The sequence below is a fragment of the Mus caroli genome, unplaced genomic scaffold, assembly GCF_978045245.1.
Source record: "Mus caroli unplaced genomic scaffold, Mus_caroli_1 scaffold_20, whole genome shotgun sequence".
Taxonomy (NCBI): Eukaryota; Metazoa; Chordata; class Mammalia; order Rodentia; family Muridae; genus Mus; species Mus caroli.
Window position 1 is genome coordinate 52,896,198 of NW_028227275.1, and position 27,247 is coordinate 52,923,444.

General features: G+C 45.5%; 3 protein-coding genes across 6 annotated transcripts; all 3 read right to left on the bottom strand.

The window, feature by feature from the left end:
- Positions 1–1,095: 1,095 nt before the first annotated feature.
- Positions 1,096–17,544, bottom strand: Stx5 (syntaxin 5). Of its 4 annotated transcripts, none has more exons than XM_021151545.3 (11): positions 17,381–17,544; positions 16,456–16,699; positions 16,029–16,099; positions 15,818–15,873; positions 15,530–15,600; positions 9,951–10,067; positions 9,817–9,873; positions 9,640–9,721; positions 8,760–8,866; positions 8,505–8,626; positions 1,096–1,826 (listed from the first exon to the last, which is right to left on the bottom strand). In XM_021151545.3, the coding sequence occupies exons 2-11, from the start codon at positions 16,678–16,680 to the stop codon at positions 1,667–1,669; spliced, it is 1,068 nt and encodes a 355-aa protein (XP_021007204.1). In that variant the 5' UTR covers positions 16,681–16,699; positions 17,381–17,544; the 3' UTR covers positions 1,096–1,666. The 4 variants fall into 4 exon arrangements, with proteins under 4 accessions (XP_021007204.1, XP_021007202.1, XP_021007201.1 ...); XM_021151543.3 differs by lacking the exon at positions 17,381–17,544 and adding an exon at positions 16,832–17,317; XM_021151542.3 differs by lacking the exon at positions 17,381–17,544 and adding an exon at positions 16,799–17,317.
- A 68-nt stretch (positions 17,545–17,612) lies between these two features.
- On the bottom strand, positions 17,613–18,237 carry Tex54 (testis expressed 54). Its single transcript, XM_029472357.2, has 2 exons — positions 18,107–18,237; positions 17,613–17,978 (listed from the first exon to the last, which is right to left on the bottom strand). The coding sequence occupies exons 1-2, from the start codon at positions 18,183–18,185 to the stop codon at positions 17,797–17,799; spliced, it is 261 nt and encodes an 86-aa protein (XP_029328217.1). The 5' UTR covers positions 18,186–18,237; the 3' UTR covers positions 17,613–17,796.
- A 91-nt stretch (positions 18,238–18,328) lies between these two features.
- Wdr74 (WD repeat domain 74) lies at positions 18,329–22,992 on the bottom strand. Its single transcript, XM_021151770.3, has 11 exons — positions 22,875–22,992; positions 22,687–22,793; positions 22,483–22,604; positions 21,270–21,345; positions 21,005–21,151; positions 20,732–20,833; positions 19,580–19,680; positions 19,444–19,499; positions 18,988–19,133; positions 18,804–18,860; positions 18,329–18,548 (listed from the first exon to the last, which is right to left on the bottom strand). The coding sequence occupies exons 1-11, from the start codon at positions 22,936–22,938 to the stop codon at positions 18,372–18,374; spliced, it is 1,155 nt and encodes a 384-aa protein (XP_021007429.1). The 5' UTR covers positions 22,939–22,992; the 3' UTR covers positions 18,329–18,371.
- Positions 22,993–27,247: the final 4,255 nt, after the last annotated feature.

Consider the following 27,247-nt stretch of genomic DNA (forward strand, 5'->3'; position numbering starts at 1 on the left):
ATGAAAAAAAAAGTCAAGTCGGGCGTAGTGGAGCAGGTCTTTAAACCCAGCATTTGGAAGACAGAGGCAGGCGGATCTTTGAGTTTGAGGCCAGTCTTGGCTCTATTGAAATCTCTAGAACAGCCAGAGCTATGTAGAGACCCTTCCTCAAAAAATAAGCTTTAGTCTTACTATCAATACTGTGTCCACTTCAGAGATAGGGAACGCTACATAGACCATCTCAAAACAAAATCAGGGATTTAGTAAGCCTTAAGCCTTGATCTTCACTCAAGGCCCTAGCATACTGAACCCTAATTGGTAGACCTAGGTCAGCTAGGTAGGTAGCTAGGGAAAGTTACTAGTTTTGGGTTTTGTTTTGGTTTTTTGAGACAGGGTTTCTGTAGAACTCTGGCTGTCCTGAAACTTGCTTTGTAGACAAAGTTGGCCACAAACTCAAGAAATTCACCTGCTTCTAACTCCCAAGTGCTGACTGAAACTTTTTAATGTCAAACCCAAGAGCTCTTCTAGGAAACTTTTTTGGTGTGGCTAGGACTATTGCAGCCTCAGATTCCTTGGATCCAGACGCTGCTGTGGGAGGGGGAAGCAGATGGGGTGCTGGTAGGCATGGAGCATGACTTTAATACTCATCAGAAAAGACAAAACAATTCATTAACTCCCTTGAGGTCTGTGTTAGGTGGGTTGCCTCCATCTTGCAGTGGTTTTGCTGAGGAACTTAGAAGGTACCAAAAAGCTGAGTACAAATTGGAGCTGGGCACAAATTCTCTTCTCATAGCAGTAGAGCTCTTCACTCTGGTCAAAAATCAGGACCAAGTGATTTGAAGATACAAACAGGCTCAAACTGTTGGGTACTGTCTTGGAAGTTGCCACCCAATTATGAACCCACTTAGTCCAAAGGAAAATTCTTATGAAGTGCTGTTGTACTTGGCTACTCGCTTCTAGGAGGGAGTTGTGGGTACAGAGCTCCAGAACTACCCTATCAGTAGGGGCCCATCAGAGCCACTGACTTAACCCTTTTGGTTCTGGTATTGGGCAGTGGTTAGCTTTCTGCTAAGTCCACGACGATCCCCTCCCCCCCAGAAATGACATCAACACTAGTGAGGCTGACAGTCTTGCTGTAATTGGGAGGAAACAGGCTGCAGCATGTTTGGCATATTGAGAGTCACCAGTAGCCAAAGTCAGGTTTGTGCAGGCAACTGTAGGGCTCAGAGCCCCCTCACCTCACATGGTGAGGAGAAGGTGGCAGTCAAGTTCTAGCTGACCCAGATGATGAAGTTGGTCCCTTGGATACTTTTACTTCCTTGCCTCTCAAGAAGGAAGGGCATTTTCTCCTCTTGCTGCCAGTTACCTTTGGGGGAGGCTGGTTATAGGCTTATAAAAATCTCAAGGTGGAGACAACCTCCCCCACTGGCCTCTAGCTGGCTTCTGTTCCCAGCCACTTCACAGCAGAGTCCAAATCCAGAACCAGTGTGTTTCATGGGCCTGAGGGTAGGACAGAGTGGCCAGAGACAAGGGTGGGGAATCAGGGACACTGGCCATTCTTAGCAGTTCCAAGAAAATGGCCTTTCTCCCAACCACCTTGCACAGGCTCAGTGGCAATAGTAGCCACCTGTCTTCCCAGGAAGGTCCCAAGCCCTCCATGGAGTGGCTCAGAATGAGGGAGGAGGGTTCAGGCAAGGAAGACCACAAAGATGATGAAGAAGACAATGAGGATGAGGAAGATTTTGACCATGAGCCACCGATTGGAGGTAACTGACTGGAAGTACTTGAGGATCTCTGAATGGGCTGCCTCCACATCCAGCTGGGCTCCAAGCACATTCTCGTCGATCCTGGAGACAGCCAGGAGATAAACAGAAGGACACTGGGTTAAAAAGATTGAAGACATCCATTTATTGATATGGAAAGGTGATCACAATATGTGGAAGTAAAAAGTGTTTCATACTGTGTGAATTTTTTTTTTTTTGGTGTTTCAAGACAGGGTTTCTCTGTGTAGCCCTGGTTGTCCTGGAACTCACTCTGTAGACCAGGCTGGCCTCAAAATCAGAAATCCGCCTGCCTCTGCCTCCCGAGTGCTGGGATTAAAGGCGTGCACCACTACTACCCAGCCTGTGTGAACTCTTGTATGTGTGTATACACATACATACATACACACACACAAATACATTTTTTGAGGGTAGTAGATCATGCTCGACTCTAGCTTTAAAATGTTCTTCCAGTTATTAGCTTATGATTGAATTATTTAACCAGTCTTCCACATCTGAAAATTGAGATAATTGATATAAACCTTACCTCCTTTCATGAAAGTCTCAATTTTCAGTGAATTAAATGAACTTCCAATCTAGGAGCACCCCAAATGCTGTTTTTTTACTCATTAACATTTCCTTTTTTTTTTTTTTTTTTAGTAATGAACATGTATTGCATTGTGCTAACTGGGGATAGGGGGAGTTCAAACCATTAGTCAGAAAATCCTGGTTGGGAAAATCTTAATATAGACAGGAACTCAAAGGAGACACAACTCTCATAAGCAAGCAGAGAGCACTGTCTGGGAGGACAGCTCCTCCTCAGAGGTTACCAAGCAGAGAGCACTGTCTGGGAGGACAGCTCCTCCTCAGAGGTTACCAAGCAGAGAGCACTGTCTGGGAGGACAGCTCCTCCTCAGAGGTTACCAAGCAGAGAGCACTGTCTGGGAGGACAGCTCCTCCTCAGAGGTTACCAAGCAGAGAGCACTGTCTGGGAGGACAGCTCCTCCTCAGAGGCTACCAAGCAGAGAGCACTGTCTGGGAGGACAGCTCCTCCTCAGAGGCTACCAAGCAGAGAGCACTGTCTGGGAGGACAGCTCCTCCTCAGAGGTTACCAAGCAGAGAGCACTGTCTGGGAGGACAGCTCCTCCTCAGAGGCTACCAAGCAGAGAGCACTGTCTGGGAGGACAGCTCCTCCTCAGAGGCTACCAAGCAGAGAGCACTGTCTGGGAGGACAGCTCCTCCTCAGAGGTTACCAAGCAGAGAGCACTGTCTGGGAGGACAGCTCCTCCTCAGAGGTTACCAAGCAGAGAGCACTGTCTGGGAGGATAGCTCCTCCTCAGAGGCTACCAAGCAGAGAGCACTGTCTGGGGAGGACAGCTCCTCCTCAGAGGCTACCAAGCAGAGAGCACTGTCTGGGAGGACAGCTCCTCCTCAGAGGCTACCAAGCAGAGAGCACTGTCTGGGAGGACAGCTCCTCCTCAGAGGTTACCAAGCAGAGAGCACCTTCTGGGAGGACAGCTCCTCCTCAGGTTACCAAGCAGAGAGCACTGTCTGGGAGGACAGCTCCTCCTCAGAGGCTACTAAGGCAAACAAAACCTCCAGCCAATCTACAGATGCAATCCTAAAACCCAATATGGTGGCTGAGTAGACAGCTCAGTAGGAAAGTGTTTGCTTGGCAACCAAGAGGACCTGAATTTGCCGGGGCCTAGCAAACACAGGAGCGGATGCTCACAGTCAGCTATTGGATGTATCACAGGGCTCCCAATGGAGAAGCTAGAGAAAAGTACCCAAGGAGCTAAAGGGATCGGCAACCCTATAGTTGGAACAACATGATGTACTAACCAGTACCCCGGAGCTCTTGTCTCTAGCTGCATATCTATCAAAAGATGGCCTAGTCGGCCATCAATGGAAAGAGAGGCCCATTGGACTTGCAAACTTTATATGCCCCAATATAGGGGAATGCCAGGGCCAAAAGAATGGGAATGGGTGGGTAGGGAAGTGGGGGGCACTATGGGGGACTTTTGGGATAGCATTGGAAATGTAATTGAGGAAAATATGTAATAAAAAATATTAAAAATTAAAAAAAATAAAAATAAAATAAATGGCCGAAGGGGGAAAAAAAAAGAGGACCTGAATTTGAATTCCAGCACACACACAGCAAGCTGGCTACAGTCTTAACTGTGCCCATAACCAGAGCACAGCAGGTAAGTATAGAAAGTAGGAAAGTGGTTAAGAGCACTGACTGCTCTTCCAGAGGTCCTAAATTCAATTCCCAGCAACCACATGGGTGGCTCATAACCATCTGTAATGGGATCCGATGCCCTCTTCTGGTATGTTAGAAGATAGCAACACTGTACTCACATACATAAAATAAATAAATCTTTTTTAAAAAAAAGTATCAAAGAACTGGGTTTTGGTGGTTGAAAAACAACAACAACAACAACAAAAAAAAAACAAAACAAAAACAAGTTTTAAGCTAATGGGGGAGGGACGATACCTCAAAGAGAAAAGAACACGCCTTTAATCCCAGTTCTTGGGAGGTAGAGGCAGAGGCAGGCTAATCTGAGTTTGAGGCCAGTCTGGTCTAGACAGAGTTCCAGGGCAACACATAGAAACCCTGTCTCAAATTCAAAAATAGATAAATATATTTAAAAAAAGAGAGATAAAGAGTAATAAGAGGACATCTGATCCTTTCTCTGATCTACACATGTTCATACAACACACACACATGCCTTGAAAAGAATTTAAAACCCAAGTACCATCCTATGTCACAAGATGTTTCAGACACCGTGGCCTGCATATAAAAGTGTGACAATCCACTAGGATTGTGCTGCCTACTGACATAAAAGTTATTTGAGCTCACATAACTATTCTGTAAATGGTAAAGTCATCTAATGACAACTGTCAGACACGGCCCTATAATGCATGATGAAACACACCTCGACTTTTGCAAACAGAATTTGTGGAATTGTGGTTCTTTTTTCTGCTATGTTGGAGAGGCCAAAGTATGAAGTTCATAGCTTTTGGCCATAATTATTTTGTTTTGTTTTTTGAGGCAGGTTCTGTATAGCTCTGGGTCTTAGAACTTATTACCTAGACCAGGCTGGTCTCAAACTCAGAGGTCCACCTTTTAGTGCTTGGGATTAAAGTCATATGCCACCATGCCCAGCCCTTAATTACATTTTTTTAGTGTGAATGCATTTAGTTTTGTTCTCTAAAGAATTATTTAATATATATGAGCACACTGTCACTGTCTTCAGACACACAAGAGGGCATCGGATCCCATTACAGATGGTTTTGAGCCACCATGTGGTCGCCAGGAATTAAACTCAGGACCTCTGGAAGAGCAGTCAGTGCTCTTAACCACTGAGCCACCTCTCCAGCCCCGTGAGTACATTTGTTATCTCACAATGAATAAAAGTTCATCATGTCAATTATCTTTGCTTAACAAAAATAGATAAACCTTATAAATGCAACCTGGTATATAACAGAGGAGCTGGGGAAGATAGCCCAGTGGGTAGGGTACTTGTCTAAGGATCTGACTTAGATCCCTGGGGTCCACATGGTGGAGAGAAACAACTCCACAGCTGCTGTGCTACTTGTACACCTAAACACACCTGCAGGCAACACTAATTCTGCTGGGTTTTCATTTTTTATTTATCTGAGAAAAGGTCCTACTGTGTAGCCCTGGCTGACCTGAACTTACTATGCCTGGCTATCTTGGAACACTCAGATAACTTGTCTTTAAAATTTTAAGTTAAAAGTTGTGTGCCACCATGCCTGGTGGGGGGAAAAAATTTTTTTTGTTTTCTTTTTTTTTTTAGATTTATTTATTTATTATATGTAAGTACACTGTAGCTGTCTTCAGACACTCCAGAAGAGGGCGCCAGATCTTGTTACGGATGGTTGTGAGCCACCATGTGGTTGCTGGGATTTGAACTCCTGACCTTCGGAAGAGCAGTCGGGTGCTCTTACCCACTGAGCCATCTCACCAGCCCCTTTTGTTTGTTTTCGAGACAGGGTTTCTCTGTATAGCCCTGACTGTCCTGGAACTCAACTCTGTAGACCAGGCTGACCTCAAACTCAGAAATCAGCTTGCCTCTGCCTCCCAAGTGCTAGGATTAAAGGTGTGCGCCACTACCGCCTGGTCAGAGGGAGTTCTTGAACAGCCACAGCTACACAGAGAAACCCTGTGTTTAAAAAAAAAAAAAAATGGGGCTGGTGGGATGGCTCAGTGGGTAAGAGCACCCGACTGCTCTTCCAAAGGTCCGGAGTTCAAATCCCAGCAACCACATGGTGGCTCACAACCATCCGTAACGAGATCTGGAGTGTCTGAAGACAGCTACAGTGTACTTACATATAATAAAAATAAATAAATAATAAAAAAGTCAATAAATAAATTGAAAAATTCTTATAGAGATGGTTCAGTGGTTAAGAGCACTGGCTGCATTTCCAGAGGTCCTGAGTCAATTTCCAGCAACCACATGGTGGCTCACAACCAACTATAATGAGATCTGATACCCTCTTCTGGTGTCTGAAGATAGTGATAGTATACTCACATATATAAATCAATCTTTAAAAAAAAAAAAGATTTATTATTATATCTAAGTACAGGGTAGCTGTCTTCAGACACACCAGAAGAGGGCATGTCGGATCGAATTACAGATGGATGTGAGCCACCATGTGGTTGCTGGGATTTGAACTCAGGACCTCTGGAAGAGTAGTCAACGCTGTTAACCAATGAGCCATCTCTCCAGCCCATAAATCAATCTTTAAAAAAAAAAAAAAAAAGTGTCACACATAAAGCCCAGGCAGGGCTGGTGATACAGGGCTTTTAATCTCGTGCGGAGATTAAGTCAGTCACTCATGCAGAGATCCAAGAGTTGCACGCCAGGACTACATAACAGACTGGAAAAACCTTCATAATCTAGTGTAATTTATGTCTAGATGGAGCTTTAGAATTTTTCTTTTACATTTATTTTGTATGTTGGTGTGTATGTATGAGTATGCATGTGCCATGGCCCTCATGTGGAGGTCAAAGAACAGGACTTAAGAACTGGTTCTCTTTCACACTGTGGGTTCCAGGGACCAAATGCAGGCCATCAAGGCTTTATGGCAAGCAAGCTTATCTGCTGAGCTTTGCCTTGAGTTTCTCACTTAAGAGGAAAAAAAGCTAAAAACAATGACTGAGTGTGTAACTTAATGGCAGAACACTGTCCAGCATGCACAAGGTCTTGGAATTGATCATGGGGTAGAAGACTGTTTCTGATACCTGTCCTCCCTGATTTAAATGCAATCTGACATTAAATGCTTCCTAATGAGATACAAGTTACACAGCATCTTCTTTCAAGTTATTCCATACAAAGTAATATAAGCAGCGCCACTGAAGCCTATATTTGGTTTTTCCAAATAACACTGGAGAACCAAGCTTTTCTGTTTTGAAAGAGCAGTAACAAGGCCAGCAAACAACTTGAAGCTATAGGACACTGCAAGGCCTGCAGCCTATTCTCTTTCAAGGCAGGAGAGTCAGGAAATTAAAAGGGCATCCATCAGGAAACTCCTGCACCCCATTCTGATACACGTTTAGCTGCCTACACCTCGGGAATTTTCTTTTTCTTTTTGCTTTTTAAGTGATTTACTTATTTTCATTTCATGTACACTGGTGTTTTCTCTGCATAGATATCATCTGTGTGAGAATGTTGGATCCCCTGTAACTGAAGTTATAGACAGTTGTGAGCTGCCATGTGGGTGCTGGGAATTGAACCTGGGTCCTTCGGAAGAGCAGCCAGTGCTCTTAACAGCTGAGCCAGCACCTCAGTTTTCAACATAATGACCAGACCAGCTTCATAAGAACTGTCCTTGCCCTTCTCAGGTTCACGGTCTTTCTGCTCTCTAAACTCAGCTTTGTTTCATTCTGCCTTGTGCAGCACCCCCATCCCTCGGGCTCTACAGATTTCTCAGGCTGCTACAACAGTAACACTGACATTTTCTGCTGCTGTCATTTCAAATCAACTTTTAAATGCCTGATGCCTGCGTTGGATCTCTTAGAACTAGGGTTAAATATGGTTGTGGGCCTGGAGAGATGACTCAGTGGTTAAGAGCACTCATTTAAAGTTCTGAGTTCAAGTCCCAGCATCCACATAGCAGATCATGGTGGTCTGATGCCACTGTCTTGAACTCCTCGGTTCAAACAATCCTCGAGAGTAGCTGTACTTTAAGGTCAGCGCACTGTGCTCCCTTCGCAGCTTTTTAATTTTTTTTTACATTTTTATTATTATGGGGTAGGAGGCACGGATGTGGTGGTCACAAGACAACCCTGTGGCGCTGAAATCTTTCACCTTTATCTGGCAGCAGTTACCATTCTCATGTTACTAGGCGTGTGCAGGAAATGCCTTTGCCCGATGAGCCAGTTGGCTGTCCCTACCAGTTTTCTCTATGATTCTGAAGACGGATCCTAAGCCTTTATGCATGGTAGGCATTCTCTTTTACTTTTCTTTTTTTAAAGGACTTCTCTGTAGCCAGGATGGCCTCAAACTTATGGAGCTCTGCCTGTTTGTGTGTACAGAGTGCTGGGATCAAAGGCGTGCATACACCACCACACCAGCCCCTAAATAAATTCTTATAGAATGAGTAGAAGCAGGTGAACTAGTGGGTAGGCAGGATTCACTCCACTCTTCCAAAGAACACCAAGTTGTCCCTGGGGACTTCAGGATATCAATCCATGGAGAAGAGAAGGCTGTACTGTATGGGGTGAGAGTGTCTCACCTCTGAATCGTTTCCTCCTGTTCTTTAACCATGTGTGCCAATTGCTGAAAAATGGAGCCCAGTTCAACGATTGTAGACTCAATGTTCTGCATGGTATCTGCCCGACTCTGGATGTAGGAATCCTTCAGAAGAAGAAAGCACCATGAACTAGGGCCTAGGTTTTTAAGACCTTTTCACCATGACACATTCCAAACACTCAGGGGAACAAAGATGACAATAAGGAAACTGAGTCTCCAGATTTCAGAGCCTGGGTACCTGCTCATCAATGAGCTGAAGCTGCTGGCTTGTTCTAGGGTCCATCATGTCAATAGCCACGTCCCTGGAAGCTCGGGACTCTGCTCCCAAAATTATGGGACCACCTCCTATAAGGAAAATAGGACATGGCACATTTTAATGGTTAAAAGCAGGTTCAGGGCTTGGCATGGTAGCACATGCCTTTAATGCCAGAATTCCTGAGGTTGAGGCAAGGGGATCTCTATGAGTCTGAGGCCAAATCTGATCTGCCAGCCAAGACAACACAGAGAGACCCTGACTGTCACTGACTGCCACTGTCTGTCTGTCTGTCTGTCTCTCACACACACACAGTGTGCATACATGAGAATGTATAGGCATGGTTCAAGCAGAGCATGGTGGTGCATGCCTGTTATACTAGCAATAGGGAGGTGGAGATAGTTCAGTCCTCAGCTAACAAGCTAGAGGCCAGCCCAAGCTACATGAGACCCTAGCTTTAAAAATAAAAACACATTCAAAACCCACTAGATTTAAATCCAGCTCTGAATAGATTATTTGATCTGAGTCTCAGTTTCTTCATCTGCAAAATGGAGCTAACAATAGTTGCTTTTCCAAAGGCTGGTTGTGAAAATTAGAGAGAATGTAACTAAGTATGAAAAGTCAGACACTGTCATTTTTCTGATATGTCTACATGATATGTCCCATGCCCCCATGAGAAGGCCTAAGGATTAAGTGTAGATCATAAAGTTTCAAAACCAGGTTTGTCCTCTGAGATAATGCATAGCACCATTCTGGCAGCTCCGTTCTCCTACTCCACTCCTGTGTTTACACTCTGAAGTCTAAAGGATGCCACCAAACCCAGAAGAACTTAGCCCCTAGGCTTCCCATAGTACTACTGACTTACCAAGGTTGTTGGGGGCAAGAGGCAGGGCTGACACTGGCGCCCTGGAGAACTGTTCCCGACGGTTCCTCTGCTGTTTCAGATTCTGACATTGGGGAGAAACACACAGACCCTGAGTCCCTGGGCAGTGGGTCTGTTGACCCTACAATAGGTCCTTAGCCACCTACAGACCCCACTTACTTCAGTCCTAACTTCTAGAACCGATTTGAAGTCATTGGACATAGAAGCCAGCTTTGACTAAAAGGCAAGGACAATTCGGTCAAAGAATATATTTTGTTATTCCTCTCCTCCCTCCTCCATCCCCAAGGTCCCACCTGCAATGAAACCACAATGGTGTTAGAATGGGTCTGCAGATGTCGGCCACTCTGGCTGCCCTTGGCCCTCACAAAATCTTGAAGCTGAGCAATTTGTTTGTTGAGGCTATTGATATCCTGGTAAGAGACCAGAAGAAAAGCATTAGGCAGGGAGTCTTCAGTCATGAAGACCATCTCTGTGAAGAGTTTCTGGCTGTCTGTGGCAGGGAAGTCAAGAGAAAACCAGCTAATGGTGTATGCATCTATAGTCAGGTCAGAAGGTGACACTAGACTTTTCTAGCTCTGTTCATTCCTTGCAGAGAAGTCAGAGAAGGGAACTTGGGGTTTGATCATGTGTAAATGAATGACTGTTCTGTCCCCGCCTTCCTGCTCTACTTCATCCTGTGAGGCCACAGAACCCTTTCAAAAGGCAAAACTTCTATACCTACAACATGCTGACAGAGTACCTAAATAGTACTCAGGAAAAGGCAAAAACCACTCTAGTTTTCCTACATGCATCAAAGAAGCAAATTTTTACACGGAATTTCTAATATTGCAAAAGACTTATTGCTATGACATTTCTTCAAAGTAATATACACCTGGGCGTGGTGGCGCATGCCTTTAATCACAGCACTCGGGAGGCAGAGGCAGGCGGATTTCTGAGTTCGAGACCAGCCTGGTCTACAAAGTGAGTTCCAGGACAGCCAGGGCTATACAGAGAAACCCTGTCTCGAAAAACCAAAAAAAAAAAAAAAAACAAAAAAACAAAAAAACAAAAAAAAAAAAAACAAAGTAATATACAGTGACTTCCTATTACGGCCTATGTGTCACCTGCATTTCCGTTCTCCCCATGAGGGCAAAGAAAATTGTCTTGATATACTATGACCCAGGAAAGTACCAGAATGGAAGGCATCAAGAATAGAGTCTAGAGGCTGGACAGATGCTCAGTGGTTAAGAACACTGACTGCTCTTCCAGAGGTCCTGAGTTCACAAATCCCAGCAACCACATGGTAGCTCACAACCATCTGCAATGAGATCCAACGCCCTCTTCTGGTGTGTCTGAAGACAGTGACAGCATACTCATATACATTAAAATAAATACATCTTTAAACACACACAGATAAAAAAAATAGGGCTGGCGAGATGGCTCAGTGGGTAAGAGCACCCCACTGCTCTTCCGAAGGTCCAGAGTTCAAATCCCAGCAACCACATGGTGGCTCACAACCATCTGTAACGAGATCTGGCGCCCTCTTCTGGAGTGTCTGAAGACAGTGACAGCATACTCATATACATCTTTAATACATCTTTAAACACACACAGAAAAAAAAATAAAAAGTGAGTATGGAGCATGAGAACTGGAGAGATGGCTCAGAGGTTAAGAGCACTTGTCTGCTCTTCCAGAGGTCCTGAGATCCCAGCAATCACAAGGTGGCTCCAAACTATCTATAATGAGATCTGGTGCCCTCTTCTGGCCTGCAAGCATACATGCAGACAAAATCCTTTATACATTGTAAACTTTTTTTTAAGGTGGGGGTGCGGGGGCCACAGGAATAAGGGCCAGCAAGATGGCTCCGTAGATAAAGAAGCTTGTTCCCATGTCTCAAAACCCCCACTCAGTCCCAGGGACCCACAACTCCACATGCATTGCAGGACACTCAGGCATCCACCCCAAAAACACAAATGTAACTTAAAACCTTTTAAATAGTGAGGATGAGAAAAATACTTGATAAAATCTAAGCACTTCTAGAGACTTTCTAAGTATATTGAACCTCCTTCCTCTCCAGACCCTGGACTCACTTTCACTGAGGTCTACCTTCCTCGAGTTTTGGGTTTGTTTGCTATAATAGCTCCTTCCCTTGGGTTCTAGCTTAAGTACTATTTCCCACACAGGAACTCCAGACGAAAGCTTCTAACTTCTCACCAACTCCTTAGTATACCTACATGCTATCATTAAGTCTACAATACTGACTGGACAGGTAAAATCTGAGAATCTACTAAGTGCTTACTGTATACTCAGTACTACATCAAATATAGTAAAAGGTCTGGGGGTGTGAAGCAGCAAACACAGGCCCTCCGTTTCTTTCCTTGCACCCAAACAAACAAACAAAGCCCATTAACTGCTTTTCATTTATCTACTATTTAAGCTTCTTGCATAGAAAAAAATTTCTTCTACTTAACTCTTAATCTATTCTCTCAAGGTCACATTTCCTTTGCTGCTTTCTCCTTTTTAGTAAATGCACCGCCATTCACCAGATGCCTAGCTAGTCATGGTAGCTTATTCTTAAAATCCCACGTGAGGCAGGTAACCTGTGATGAATGTAAGGTCAGTCTATAAGTTACAGAATGAGATTATTTTGTTTTAAAGATTTATTTTTAAGTAAATTGATGTTTTGCCTTTATGTATGTCTATGTAAGGATGTCAGACCCCTAATGCACTTGGAGTTGCAGACAGTTGTGAGGTGCCATGTGGGTGTTGAAAATTGAACTCAGGTTCTCTGGAAGATCAGCCAGTGCTCTTAACCACTGAGCCATCTCTCAGGCCCCAAGACTTTACCTTAAAATACAAACAAACAGGCTGGAAAGTGGGCACTTACTACTCTTGTAGAAGACACAGATTCAACTTCCAACAACTATCTGCTGCTACAACTCTAGAGTATCCAATGCCATGTTCTGATCTCATAAGCACCAGACACACAAAACACTCAGATTTTTTTTAAAAAAGTTTTAAGCAGATGTGGTGGTGCACATCTTTAATCTCAATACTTAGGATGCAGAAGCAGATAGATAGAATCTATGAGTCCAGGGCCAGCCGGGTGTATATAGTAGACCCCGTTTCAAAAACAAACTAACAAAAAACCTCACAACTCTGAATTCCCCTTTCCTCACAGGCACTTTTGGTTTTGTCCAGTATATATTCTAAATGCATCCATACCATGTCCATTTCTACCTTGTGTGCCCCAACCACCTTGTCTACTCTCAAAAAAACAAAGAGCCTCATAAGCCTCTTTCTAGTCTGCCTTCCAAAGCCCTGTTGCCTAAACAGTGCCCAGTGTGATCTTCAAAATCAAAATCAGGGTATTGTCATCACCCTGCTGGAAAAATCAAGAGCTTATCACACAACTTAGACTAGAACCTAAATGCCCGAGATGCCGACACAGGACCTGTCTGGCCACTGAGTGCTTCTATAGTATCCTACTGCTGTACACTGCCAACACCGAGACCTTTCCTCTGGCTATGCCTACTTTCTAAATGGCATTCCCACTTTTCGGAATGCATTCCCAGCAGTTCTTCAGATGAACTGCTTTTCTTCACTACTGAAACATACCTCAAATATCACTTTACGTACACCAGCTTGGATCAACCAATTCAGTGGTCTTGGCCTTGAAAAAGCTAGTGTCCATCATTTGACAGAAGCAAACAAAAGATCATCACAAGATCTGCCTTGCTGATAAGACAATGACAACTCAGAAGTTAGGAGTTCACACAAGGTCAGAATCCAAGTGGGTGACAAAGCCACTTCAAGTTCTTCAGAATGCAGTGGGACAATGAAAACTGAATCAAAGAAAATCAGCATTGGTATCTGCAGGGTTTGCAACAAGAGTCCCAGAACTGTCCATTCCGCCCTTGGAGCAAACGGAATAAAGCAACACAGAATGCAGTGGGATGATTTTAAGTGGTAAGTAGTAATAGCCCAATAGTAATCTTATACTCTCTTACATCACCATAGCACACCTTAAATGGGGTCTACTCTTTGGGAGACCAGCATATTTGTATTAGAGAGCCAGACCAGCTGCCCTGTAAGCATCTAGCCCGTCCCATCCACATTCCAGACCAAACTCTGTGTCCTCTAGATCAGTCAAGATGATTCTACACTCCTTATCAAAGTCCACTATGTTCCTTACAACTAGTCACTCAGTTAAACAACCAACTTCTTGCCAGTCACTCATCTAGGCAACCAACAGTCAGGCTGGACACTACTATACGCATTTGTGATATACATGTGAACAGAGATAAAAATCCTGGGCAGGCATGGTGATACATGGTATAATCCCTGTGTTTGGGGTGCTGAAGTAGAAGTAGAATCAAAAATTAAACACACGCCTTTAATCCCAGCACTGGAGAGGCAGAGGTAGGTGGATTTCTGAGTTCAAGGCCAGCCTGGTCTACAAAGTGAGTTCCAGGACAGCCAGGGCTACACAGAGAAACCCTGTCTCGAAAAACAAACAAACAAACAAACAAATAAATAAATACCAGGATGGAGCTATGCATGGTAGGCATATATATGCCTTTAATCCCAGTACTCAGAGAATAGAGGCAGATACATCTCTGGGTTTGAGGCTAATCTGGTCTACAAATGGAGTTCCAGGAAAACCCTGTCTTAAACAAAAACACCAGCTTGGGCTATATAAATACAGTCTCAAAACCAAAACAAAGAATCTGCTCTGGGCTATCTGTATCTTTTGTTCCCACTTTTTTTTTTCTTTTCTTTTGGAAAGTAGAAGGGATGAAGGGAAGAAACATAATTACAGGGCTGGAGAGATGGCTCAGCGGTTAAGAGCACTGACTGCTCTTCTGAAGGTCCTGAGTTCAAATCCCAGCAACCACATGGTGGCTCACAACCATCCATAATGAGATCTGACGCCCTCTTTTGGTGTGTCTGAAGACAGCTACAGTGTACTTGCATATAATAAATCTTAAAAAACAAAACAAAACAAAAAACATAATTACAGACTAGGTTGGCCTCAAACTCACAGAGATCTGTAGCTTGCCATTGCTACTTTGTGGGTTTCTTTTTCCCAGTCTTCCTCACCCACCTCCATAACATATACATACTCCATTCACCCCATCAACTAAATAGGAGAGAAAGAAGGAAGAGGGAAAAGAGAGATCTGTAAATCTAATTTCTTTCTTAGTTCTTCCAGCATGACTACTCAACTCCCCTTGAAATAACCACCAACGCCGCCTCTTGAATGGCCCCAACATTTATATACCCTCTAAAAAAATTCCTAGAATTCCAAGCATCACACAATCACAGAAACTATCTGTAGCTGGCAAATCACAATCAGGTGCTACAAACAGACAGAAGCAGCCCCACATACCTACACCTGGAATTAAAACGAAAACATCTCTACCACTACAGAAATCACCTGCCTCTGCCTCCTAAGGTCTGAAATTAAAGACATATGCCACTACCTGGCTGAATTTCTGCATATAGGCCCCTCAGCCTACTTCTACATAAGCTGAGTCCAGCTCAGATTTCATATCCTTGGTCAATCTTTCCAGTATCCTGCTTCATTAATCGTTTTGTAAGATCTTTTCTATACTGACATCTAACCTCATTTTAAGCCAAGGCTTTTGATGCTGGGTAACTCTCAAGAAAAACGAGCCCTTGAAGACCATGCTCTGGCTTCACAGTTGTTTCATCAGCATCTAGAACAGTGCTTTATAAATACTAGATGATCTAAGTGTCTACTGACTCAATGGAGGAACACGGTGTTTGGACATGGGTCTAGATACTTACCCTGGGGATTCATGGCGATGGAAAATGATGGAAGTAATCTAATTAGAATGCTGGGCTCTCCTGATGGCTAGCAGCTCACCTGTTTGATGATGTATGTTAGCTCCTCAATTTCTACTGCTTTATCATCAAAGAGGGACTTGCGCTTTGCCACTGCAGAGACAGATGAAACATTAGGACAGGTGAGGGTAAATAGCAAGGCTCAAAGAGCTAGGATGACAGTTCAGTAGTAGAGACACTTGCCTTAAGGTATACATCCCTGGTTTAAATCCCCAGCACCATAGAAAAAATAAAACAAAACCTCCATGAGCCTCACCTCCTAGTACTATGTTTCACTGTCCCACCTAGGAAAGGCCTCCCAAACACTCACAGATTGTTAGCTTCTCCAGCTTGGCAAATGTATTGCTGAGATCTTTCCCAATGCGCCTGCAAATGATCATCAGTGAGAAGGTTGTGTTAAAGGGCAGGAAAGAGGCTGTTACCATAAGCTCCAACACAACCAATTCCACTCAGCCAAACCATCACAGGCAGATCTACTTAAGACACTGTATCACCCCACCACAACGCCCCTCTCAACTCACCTGGCCATGAGGGTAAATTCACTGCACTGTCGGGCCGCATGCAGAGCCGGTTTGCTTGTTTGGATTCCATTCTGAATTGTATCAAAAATTTGCTACTTTAGTTCCCGTCACTACTTACCTCAGCTTTTCACTGCTCCCTCACATAACCCACTAAACACTCTAGCGCTGTTGGCGTCAGACAATCTACATTTATCAGTGGTTTGTAGATAAGAAAAAAATCAGATGTAGGTTTAAATCCTGACTCATCGTTTGTGGTATTTAGGGCAAATTACTTAAAGTATTCTTGAAATTACTGAAGACAATTCCTCCTCTCCTACTGGTAAGATTAGACTATCTAAGAGTTGTAAAGTAAGTTTAGACAACTACCAAACAAACCTAAGCATTAACTAAATGGGCTCACGCCTGCCTTTCCACTCCAGCTTCTTACCTGACGGCTCTGCAGGGACTTGCAGGCAGACTGGAACTCCTGGGTCCGATCCCGGCAGGACATGGTGTCGGGAGGGGAGGGGACCAGGGCCACCGGGGTGGGCAAAGGAGTGCTGTCACTGCTGCTACTGATAGCAGTTGCAGGGGACAGAACCTGTGTCTTTGAGAGACCCAGGTAGACACCCTGATCCGTGTTCTTAGATCCGTAGCGTTTCCGCGGGATCATCGAGTCGCATAACCTCAGACTGTTGTGGAGAGGAGAATGTCATTCTCCAGGCAGCCTCTTTCCCCAAACTCTCCCCTCAACTAGCAAATCCCCAGGCCCTTTCCCATATTTGACAGACTTTGGAGCCCAAGGCCACCCGCAGATCCTGCACCCTGGACACGGCGAGAACGATCAGCTTCCTCCAGGCCCAAGGCGAAGCCTCCTCAGAGTCTCCTTCCGACTTGGCTCTGACTGCCAGAGCTCCGGCCGGGGCCCCTAAAGTCGAGAAAACAGCCACAGCCTGGTCCTGCGGCCCTGAACTTCCAGGCAGACCTTTGCAGTTAGCCCAGGTCTCAATCCTGCCCTTTGGTATACGTGATTTCCTTCCCTCTCTCACAGAAAACAGCAACCGACCTCCAGAGCTGGGCACACTTCGGAGGGCGGAGAGGGGAGAAAAAAAAAACCTCTAAAAAGTGTTTATTTGAAACAGGAAGTCCCACCTCCGTCAAAGTTCCGCCCTGTTGGAAGACTGCAGCCACTGATTGGATGGGGCAAAGTTTTTCCTTAACAAGACCTTTCCTGATTGGACAGCGAGGTATTCGCTTACGCGGAGCCGCCAGCAGGACTTACCCCTGGCTCCCTTCCCCCCTCCCCCGTCAAGCCGCTGCCTGGAGCTGAGCCGAACGACAGAGGCTGGACTCCTATTGAAGCGAAACCCTACCTCTTCTGTTTCCTACCGCCACCACCACCGCCACTCCTCCCAGGTTGTTGCCGCTTCCTCGAAGGACTTGTAAGCAGTGGAAGCCGGACCAAAGAACAGGAGCGGCCACGTCACCTAGACGTACTCCTAACTCGGTGACGTGGCTGCCGCGCCACGCCTTTTTTTTAGCCCAGAGACAGAAAGAACACACCCCTACCATGCAAACTCGACTCCGCTCTCCTATTGGTTAGACTACCGCCGCGGCCCCGCCCCTGAAGTGCGAGAACAAATCTGGACCGGCTGGATTAGAGGCGCCTTAAAGAGCCTGTGGTCTTGGAGCCTTTAAAGCTGAAAGCTTAGGCCTAAGTGTTTTCAGCAGATTCGCAATATTAACTTTATTCTCTGGATGTTGGGGAGGACTAAGACCAGGGTTGTAGTCAGCCTTTTTCTGGTTCCTTGTGGCTTCCCTCACGTTTGCGTTCCTGCATCTGATTGTCCTGCTTGCCTGACCGCGAGGACTCCCGACGGCTGAACATGGATAGCCTGCGCCACAGCACGGTGATCAGGAGACTTTCGTTAGATCTTTGTTTACGGCGGCCTGAGTTGTCCACTTCGTTGCCTACAAGCACCACAGGATCCACTTAATTCACTTCTGTTCTCTCCAGCCCCACCTCTGGGGCAGTCCCTTTGGGGCACCTCCGGCTCCCATTCCAGGACCTGAGACCCGTTTGTTGTATCTAGTCCTACCTTCCCTGCCATCCTCTGTTACTTCATCCCTTGCTTGCTCATCCGAGGCCCAACGGTTCTTGTCTTGACAGCAGCCCATGGCCCCGAAAGGCGCAGGACTCTGTCACCCTCCCCAGCCAGCCTAGCTCTGGGCCTAGCTTTTGTGACGTCAGGTCTCCCGCAGCTAGGTGAGGGAACCCCTCCCACCTACAAGGTCTTTCTCCCATCACAAAAGGTCCAGGATCAGTAGCGTTGGGCTGTTTATTAACAACATGAGCAAGGGGCTTCAAGGACTGGTGGATCCAGGCCGCTTCTTTTTCTTCCTTCTTTGGAGAGCACCTTGTGTCTGGTCCAAATCCGGGAGCTTCCGCTTGGCAGCTGCCTCCAAAGACGCCCAAAGTTCATCTGTCTCTGTGTCTTCTGAGGGTACTTGGTTGGGCTCTTGAGATTCTTGGGGCTCATCCTGATGGTCAAGAAGGACATTCAGGAGTCAGGGACAGGGAAAGAGGCTGAAAATCTGGAAACCAATGCCCTCGTGTTCTGGAGGACTTCACCTTTGGCAATAGCCTGTAAAGGCTTGAGGACTCCTCAAGGAAATTAAGTTACAGTAAAGAGAAAGCCCTGGCCTGTGTTCTAGCTGTCTCCTGTTCTCTCCACAGAGAATCCCTTGCCATCATGCCTTTGGCTCCAAAATTCTCACACCTAACTAGTTGCTCACCTCCCAGTTATCCCGGCCCGACAGGAGAAGGCAGTTCAGTTGAGACTTGAGATAAACCTGTAAAATAAAAGAGGTTTTTGAGTCCAGATAAGCTGAGACGGAAACTTTTTGATGTGGGGCACAGGAAAGGGGAGAGGTTCCAGAAAAGGTCAGAGTGGCGAGTGCCAAAGGTCTGGGCTCTCACCTTATGCTCTAGCCCACGTGGACTGCGGATCCTGTGTATCCTCAAGACTCTGTCCAAGCCACAAGAGGCTAAGAGGGGCTTCGAAGGGTGACACTGCAGCCCACGAACACTACCTGCAAGCCCCTTCAGACAGCCCAGGAGACGCCCTGGAGAAGGATGTAGGGCACCGGTGTTAGCTAACCAGCCACTGAATATTTATTTACTGTTCAAATCACTTACATATCAGTACTTAGTCCTTAGAATAACCTAGAAACAGGAGTTACCAATGATAATTCAGTTTTATAGGCAAAGAAATAGACACAGGAATCAAATAACTAGTCCAAGGTTAGAGTTTTTAGTGAAATTGGAACTTGAACCCACAGAGTGACTGTGACACTGACAAGGCACAGTGACCCTCTCAGTAGTGACCTTTCTCTTTGCCCTCTCCCCTTCTCAAGCAACCCATGGTCCACTCACCTTGCCGAAAATCAATTTCTGCCAGCTGCCCATGAGTGTTCCCTACGATGACGGAGCTAAGGAGGATACCAAAGAGGGGGCTCAGTATGACTTCTGGATCCATTCCAGAGCACTTTCCCTTTCCCTCACCACTCACTTGCCCTCAGGAGTAAGGGTCATAGCTGTCAGTGGGTACTCTCCATAGGTGGCCTCTAGGACGGGCCGGCGCTGGGGGGAGACTGGATCATAGACACGGACCTAAAAGAAGACTGGAGTATCACAGGAGTATCCTTACCCACAGTGGCCCCCCAATATTTATTTATCATTATCCTTTTGAAGACTATTATTTTGTTGTTGTTTTGAGACAGGGTTTCTCTGCATAGTCCTGCTTGCCGTTCGTGGCTCTTGTTATGTAGACCAGATTAGCCTCAAGCTCAGAAATCCACCTGCTTCCCCAGTGCTGAGATTAAAGTGGACATACTACCATGCCTGGCAAGGCTGCTTCCCCAGTGCTGGGATTAAAGTGGACATACTACCATGCCTGGCAAGACGGCTTTCTCGTTTGAGGTATGTACTTAATCTCATCTCAGAACACTGGGGAAAGGGCTCAGGAGCCCTCATAAGCATAGTCTTATGGACAGTGGAGGGATAGAAAAGCTAGAAAGTGGTGAATTTCAAACAGGAATGCTTCATCTTGCTGAGGGAGCAATGGGGAGCTCCTCACATGTTGAGCAAAGGCCTAGCATCTATATCAGACTTTCATGTCCAGGACTAGACAAATGACCCCACCCTGGCAGAGTCTCACAACTTCAAATGGAATAAGCCACAAAGATCCTTAGCTAAGCACTCACACAAGACTGGTAGAGCTGAGACATGAAAGGGGTCCCCAAAGCAAACCAGACTGTATGAGGACTACAAAGTTCTCTCTATGATCATACTAGCTAGACTGTGCCTAATACTGTCAGATCTCATGAGCCTGGTTAGTACTACATGGAAGGATTATATAATTGTTTTGCAGACAACCTGATGTTCACCCATGATATCTGTTCCCTGTGGAACCTCCTGTGGAAGGAACACTCCCTTTGCTTTCCCTTCTAGGCAGGAGAAATAGAAACCCAGAGTTGAGAATTCCACCCTAGAACGCAGTACGGGAGAGTAGTAGGCTCGGCCATGGGCTTTGCTGACTAAGAAAGTCTGAGCTCCTTTGATAGCCCAGGCAGAGTTACACCTACTCTATCAGGAGACACTTTTGTTGTTGTTGTTTTTCTGAATTCAAGCTACTTCAATCCGAGAGTAAATAGAGCCTCACCTGGTGGTACCCTGTGCATGTGACAAGTTTCTGTGACCCAGGGAGGAACTGTGTATCCTGGTCCCAAATAGGAACTCGGAGATCAAGCCAATCATTCCGCACCTGGTGTGGAAGGTACATATGGGCACAAAGTGTGATAAGCCTGACCTGTTTCCTCCAATCCTCCATGCCCCCAAAGCCCATCTAGGTTATGATCACCCTCAGTGGCTTTCACTTCCCCCAACCTCAATCCAACAGAGCATCTCCCCAACCCTTCATCACTCACTCACTCACATTTTTGGCCCTGAATACGGGCTCCTCAGACCCCTGTAGGTCCCATACTTTCAAAGCATTCTCTTTCCCACATGTGGCAACCACATGTGTACGTGTGGGATCTTGGCGCATCCTACACACCCCAGGACCCACCTTCAGTTCCAAGAGCTGAAAAAAACCAGAGATGAGTTAGTCTCAAAGCCCTTAATCTTTCCGTTACCAAATTCCCTATCAGACCCCTACCCTAGCTCCCATCCTTTCAACCACCGGGACAGGTAAACCTTACTGGGTCAGAGGACGCCTCTTTGTCATTTTCACACCAGACTCTGAGGATCCCCGAATCCACACATGTGATAAGGGTGCTGAAAGCAAGCAAGGGAATATTGGGATTTTACAAAGTGTAAGCCAGGTTTTATGGTGCACAGCTACCAGTGTGGGGAGTAAAGAGAGAACCTGGAATTCCAAGTCAGTCTGAGCTACATAGTGAGTTCAAGGCCATCCTGGCTACATGAGATACTAAACAACAAAACATACACACCTTCCCTCCCCCACCCCCCAGAAACGAGTAACCCAACCCACACAACGATAACATAAACCTCTTCCCTGGAAGCCCAGGCCGTTTCCCAGGCTCTGCACAACTGTGTCTGTGTTCTTCCACACATCTGCCACCCTAGGCTTAAGCTCTAGATTGCTTGCCTGGGCTGTGGCAAAGAGCCTTTGTGATACTCCTCACTCCTACAGGCTCAGAGCTCTGTCCATGACATTTCCTATTCAAACCCAATATACTCTATTATCTAGGAGATAAGATCTCAACTCAGTACAAAAGCCCTTTCCCTTTAATCTCAACCAAATACAATGCCAAACTTACATGTATACTGATGTTTCCTTGACTTCAGCCTCCAAATGGCATTTGTCCTATGTATGTAGCGTTTTAGTATGTTAACTCCTCCCTAGTCTCTGCTCAGTATCTGCTTTTCAGATTGTATCTCTTTTGTCAACATTATATACTTGTACTTCAAGACCTAGTTCAAAACTCCATTCTATATAACCTGTCTGGAGCTCACCTGTTGAATTACCAAAGCAGCCTTCTTTCATCATCGATCTAGAAAAGCTGCTCCCAGATTACTAACCTTGGTGACTCTTCCTTCCTAGCCACACTTTGGAAGCTTCATTATCTTATATTTTTGTCAATCCTACTTAAATACGTGTTCAAAAGCATTAAATTATGTGCACAGAACGTTATAAAGGAGCCAGGATAAAAAATTCTATCTAGAATGCAAACTTTATTAAGGTACGTGTTTTCCCCAAAATCCTTATACTTTTCCTTCATGCTTTCAGTAGCTGTCCGATGAATGCATGTTATAGGATAAACGAAAACAACCTTGTTTGTAATCACCTATCCCAGAGATTGTATCACCTAAAGTGTTTAACTTAAGTATTCAGTTCAATCTAAGAGAGCCCCAAACGCTATGTGACCTAGGCTAGAATGTGGTCCTTACCCATCCGCCTGGGCGAGACCTCGGAACGTGCCTTCCCCGCCTGGGCAGTATCTCTGGCTCAGGAATGTACCCTCCTCAGCATTAAAGTGCCTCACGGTCCTGTCTGCACAGCCCACCAAGATCTGCCAGCAGAGAAAGGAATGATGGAAGAAGAGCAAGGCTGTCAGGCATCCCTGAGCTCCGGCCCGGCCAGTGGCTACTCACTTGGGTCTCGCCGCCGGTGCCCCAGCACAGAGCATTCACTGCCTCCTCCCGCCGCGGCTGTCCGGACGGTGTGAAATTTGCCGCATGTTTCCGCTGAAGGTTCACCCCTAAGGGACAAGGACGTCAGTCACACTGGGGTGACAAACAAGCGACCCCTACACTGTCCCACAAACAACTCCGATACTCACCTTTCAGGATGCCGGTCTCAGTGCCGACCCACACATGGTTCCAGCGAGCCGAGGCAGCCGCCATCGCAGAGCAGCCCGTGGCTTGCACTTCCGGCGCGCCACTACTGCATCATCAGCGGGCGCCGGATTCAGTCTGACAACTCGGGTCTCTCCCTCTGTACCCGCCCCAAACTGTCATTTAGCCCCTCTTCTTCCCTCCTTCCTTCCATCCCTCACCTCTTGCCCCCAACCTTCAGAAGGGCACGCATTTTAAATCTCAGCACTCTGGAGGCAGAGAAAAGAGGATCTCTGTGGGCTCCGGGACAGCCAGGACTACAGAGGGAGTTCTAGGACAACCAGGGCTGCACAGAGAAACTCTGTCTTGAATATACAAACAAAACGCACATACACCTCAAACAGGACATGCTTGTTTATGGAGAACTAAAAAGTAAGGACCACCTTTGCAGTGTCTGTGAAAAGCATAATTTCTGAACTGCAATACTGTGTGGAGCCAGGTCTCCTCCATCTCCCTATTTTGTGTTAATTATATCCCACACTATTTTTGTTGTTGTTGTTCGTTTGTTTGTTTGTTTGTTTTTGTTTTTCGAGACAGGGTTTCTCTGTATAGCCCTGGCTGTCCTGGAACTCACTTTGTAGACCAGGCTGGCCTCCAACTCAGAAATCCACCTGCCTCTGCCTCCCGAGTGCTGGGATTAAAGGCATGCGCCACCATGCCCGGCTTTATATCCCACACTATTAAAAGAATTTCAGAAGCTATTCTCTATTTTCTGACCATCAGTAGGTGTGTCTGCATATGGCTGCACATGGGTGCAGGAGTCCAAGGATGTCAGAGGCGTTGGATCTCCTGGATGAAGCCACAGATACAGATGGTTATAAATTGTCTTCTGGGTTCTGGGAATGGAACCAAGGTACTGTGGAGGAGCTGCAAGTGCTTTTAATCACTGAACCATCTCTTCTTGAAAAGTAGAGACCTGGTTACGATTTTTATTTGCTCAAATTGAGGCTATAGTCAGAAATTTTATTTCTTTAAAAACCCAGGGGGCTGGCGAGACGGCTCAGCGGATAAGAGCACTGACTGCTCTTCCAAAGGTCCTGAGTTCAAATCCCAGCAACCACATAGTGGCTCACAACCACCCGTAATGAGATCTAACACCCTCTTCTGGTGTGTCTGAAGACAGCTACAGTGTACTTACATGTAATAAATAAATAAATCTTTAAAAAAATAAAAACCCAGTCACATAAATATGTTTTTTTCTAATCCCAGGTGTAGCATAAGAGGATGCTTCAGTTTGTCCATAGCTGTTAACTATGATTGTCTCATAATCTAGGAGGAGTATGATTTTTTTTTTTTTTTTGCCAGCTGCAGATAGTTTACATTTGTAATTATGGGGACTCTGGAGAGGGATAAGTGCCAGGGGCCCTAGAGAGGTGGGAGGCCCTCTGAAGAAGGCAGAGGCAGCTGCTGCTTCCTACTGCTGCTCTTGGTTCCTGGTGTTGAAGTTTGATGAGAAACTGGAGATAGCCTGACTATGAAGATATCACTGCCCCAAGAAACACGATGTCCCTAATCAGCAGGAAGTAGCCTAGAGACTACTATTTCTCCTTTCCCTTTCCCCTCTAGCCTTTTTTCTCTCATATCTAGTGTTGGTAGAATAAGGGCTGGAAGGGAGATAGATAATAAAATAGTTTTTAAAAAATTCCAAGCCGGGCGTGGTGGCGCACGCCTTTAATCCCAGCACTCGGGAGACAGAGGCAGGCGGATTTCTGAGTTCGAGGCCTGCCTGGTCTACAAAGTGAGTTCCAGGACAGCCAGGGCTATACAGAGAAACCCTGTCTCAAAAAAAAAAAAAAAAAAATTCCAACAGCCGGGTATGGTGGCACATGCCTTTAATCCCAGCACTCGGGAGGCAGAAGCAGGCAGATTTCTGAGTTTGAGGCCAGCCTGGTCTACAAAGTGAGTTCCAGGACAGCTAGGGCTATACAGAGGAACACTGTCTCAAAAAAAAAAAAAAAAAAAAAAACAACAAAAAAAAAACATGTATATATGTCAACTGTGGTGGCACAGACTCTAACACTCAGAAGGTTGAGGCCTTCTGAACTACCTAGGACTACAACTAAGAGATATTCTCTCAAAAAGTGTGTGCGTCGGGCTGAAGAGATGGCTCAGCAGTTAAGAGCTCTAACTGCTCTCCCAAAGATCCTGAGTTCAAATCCAAGCAACCACATGGTGGCTCACAACCACCCTTAATGAGATCTGATGCCCTCTTCTGGTCTTTCTGAAGACAGCAACAGTGTACTTATCTATAATAAAAAATGTTTTAAAAAAGGTTATGTTAGACGTTCCTCAAATATATGGCACAAAGCTTTAAAAAGGAAGGAAAGAAGAAGGGGTCCAAACTTGAAACTTGTCTTGGGGATTACAGACTTTCAAACATTTGGTTTGAGATTTGTACCAGTTAAAATAAAACACTGTGTTCTTGACTTCTGGCAAACCCCTTACATATCTGCACACTCAGGTTTTCCGAACTTAGGGCTCTACAATAATAGAAAACTCTGCCAGGCAGTGATGGCTCATACCTTTAATCCCAGCACTTGGGAGGCAGAGGCAGGTGAATTTCTGAGTTTGAGGCCAGCCTGGTGTTCAGAGTGAGTTCCAGGACAGCCAGAGCTACACAGAGAAACCCTGTCTCAAAAAACCAAAAAAAAAAAAAAAAAAAGAAGAAGGAAGAAAAGAAAACAGCATTCTGATTCTGATCTGATTCCTGGGATAAAACTGAACTTGCCCAAGTTTTGTAGCCCCCACAGTCCAGACTTGAAGGCAGGCTCTACACACAAAAACCAGAGGAACTTCTTGCCCTTTGTCAAAGAATTTATGAAAATTTCAACTTCTTTTTTTTTTTTTTATTTTTATTTATTATATGTAAGTACACTGTAGCTGTCTTCAGACACTCCAGAAGAGGGCGCCAGATCTCGTTACGGATGGTTGTGAGCCACCATGTGGTTGCTGGGATTTGAACTCTGGACCTTCGGAAGAGCAGTCGGGTGCTCTTACCCACTGAGCCATCTCACCAGCCCTGAACCAGAAATTTACTTCAAACAATTTGAATGTTTTTTTTTTTAAGAAGTTGAAATCTGGGGCTGGTGCACTGGCTTCTCTTACAGAAGCACCTTGTGGAGGATTGCAATTCTCTGCTATGAAACCTGAACTTTTTTTCTGATCTCCAAGCATACAAATGATGCCCAGGCATCCAGACAGCCAAAGCACATACACATAAAAGAAACCACTACAAAGAGCAAGTTTCACTCCTGAGAACTCTGAAATAAAACTAATAAGAAGCTCTGGAAGCCAGGCAGTGGTGGCGCACGTCTTTAATCCCAGCACTTGGGAGGCAGAGGCAGGTGGCTTTCTTCTTTAATCCCAGCACTTGGGAGGCAGAGGCAGGTGGCTTTCTGAGTTTGAGGCCAGCCTGGTCTACAAAGTGAGTTCCAGGACAGCCAGGGCTACACAGAGAACCCCTATCTCAACCCCCCCCCAAAAAAAAGCTCTGGAAAACCTAAGACTGAGAAACAATGACAGACTTTGCAGCATCCATGTTTTGCCTACATTTATTAGAATGTACCCTCAATTGTGTGTACATGCAGAGAGAACCAGAAACCATTGAAACAAAAAGCCTAGAGAGGTCTGAAAATACAAGTATACTTTAAACATCTACATAAGTTTGAAAAATAGACGCACTAAGAACGTTTAGCGATTTAGTGCTGGGTGGTGGTGGCAAGCAGTCTTTAATCTTAGCAGAGGAAGGCAGATCTCAGAATTTAGAAGGCAGCATACTTTACAGAGCAAGTTCCAGGACAACCAGAAATAAAGAAAAAAGAAGCCCTGTCTCAAAAAAGGCAAAAGTGTCAGGACTAAGACCAGATTTCAACAAGAGGGAGACAGAGACAGTTGATCACCTCTACAAAATGGTAAAAAGTAAGACAAGCTGCACCTAGAGCCTTCTTTAAAGGTTGTGCATTCCTCCAGGGGATACAGCATTCCCAGAAGTACTGCAATGCCCAATCAGTGCATTCTACTTCCTAATTCCAAAGCAGATCCTGAAAGACCTCCGAAGGGAGACCTTCACTCAACTCTCGGGATAATAGCGGACCCCGGCTTTATTTGGGGAAAGCCAGAGCTCTGGGGATGACTCATATCCCACGCAGGGGTAGAGGAGTCGACCCCGAGGGGAAACAGGTCCCAGTTTTTATAGGTCCTCAAGGGGGAAAGGAGAAGGAGGGAGTAGGGGATTTCCAGATCTAAGCAATGTTTATTCTAAAATGATTGATACCTCAAGAAATGGGTATGGGAGGGAAACAAGGAAAGAGTCTAATGA

Excerpts from the sequence above, each read along its gene's own strand:
- Tex54 (XM_029472357.2), bottom strand. The coding sequence starts at position 18,185 with ATGGGCTGCTGTCAAGACAAGAACCGTTGGGCCTCGGATGAGCAAGCA. Across the intron at positions 17,979-18,106 it reads AACAGAGGATGGCAGGGAAG|GCAACGAAGTGGACAACTCA; the intron begins GTAGGACTAGAT and ends TGGTGCTTGTAG.
- Wdr74 (XM_021151770.3), bottom strand. The coding sequence starts at position 22,938 with ATGGCGGCTGCCTCGGCTCGCTGGAACCATGTGTGGGTCGGCACTGAG. Across the intron at positions 22,794-22,874 it reads TGAGACCGGCATCCTGAAAG|GGGTGAACCTTCAGCGGAAA; the intron begins GTGAGTATCGGA and ends CTTGTCCCTTAG. Across the intron at positions 19,500-19,579 it reads ACCCTTACTCCTGAGGGCAA|CTCCGTCATCGTAGGGAACA; the intron begins GTGAGTGGTGAG and ends TATCCTCCTTAG.
- Stx5 (XM_021151545.3), bottom strand. The coding sequence starts at position 16,680 with ATGATCCCGCGGAAACGCTACGGATCTAAGAACACGGATCAGGGTGTC. Across the intron at positions 15,874-16,028 it reads GAATTTACCCTCATGGCCAG|GCGCATTGGGAAAGATCTCA; the intron begins GTGAGTTGAGAG and ends GATCATTTGCAG. Across the intron at positions 8,627-8,759 it reads TTCAGCTCATTGATGAGCAG|GATTCCTACATCCAGAGTCG; the intron begins GTACCCAGGCTC and ends CTTCTTCTGAAG.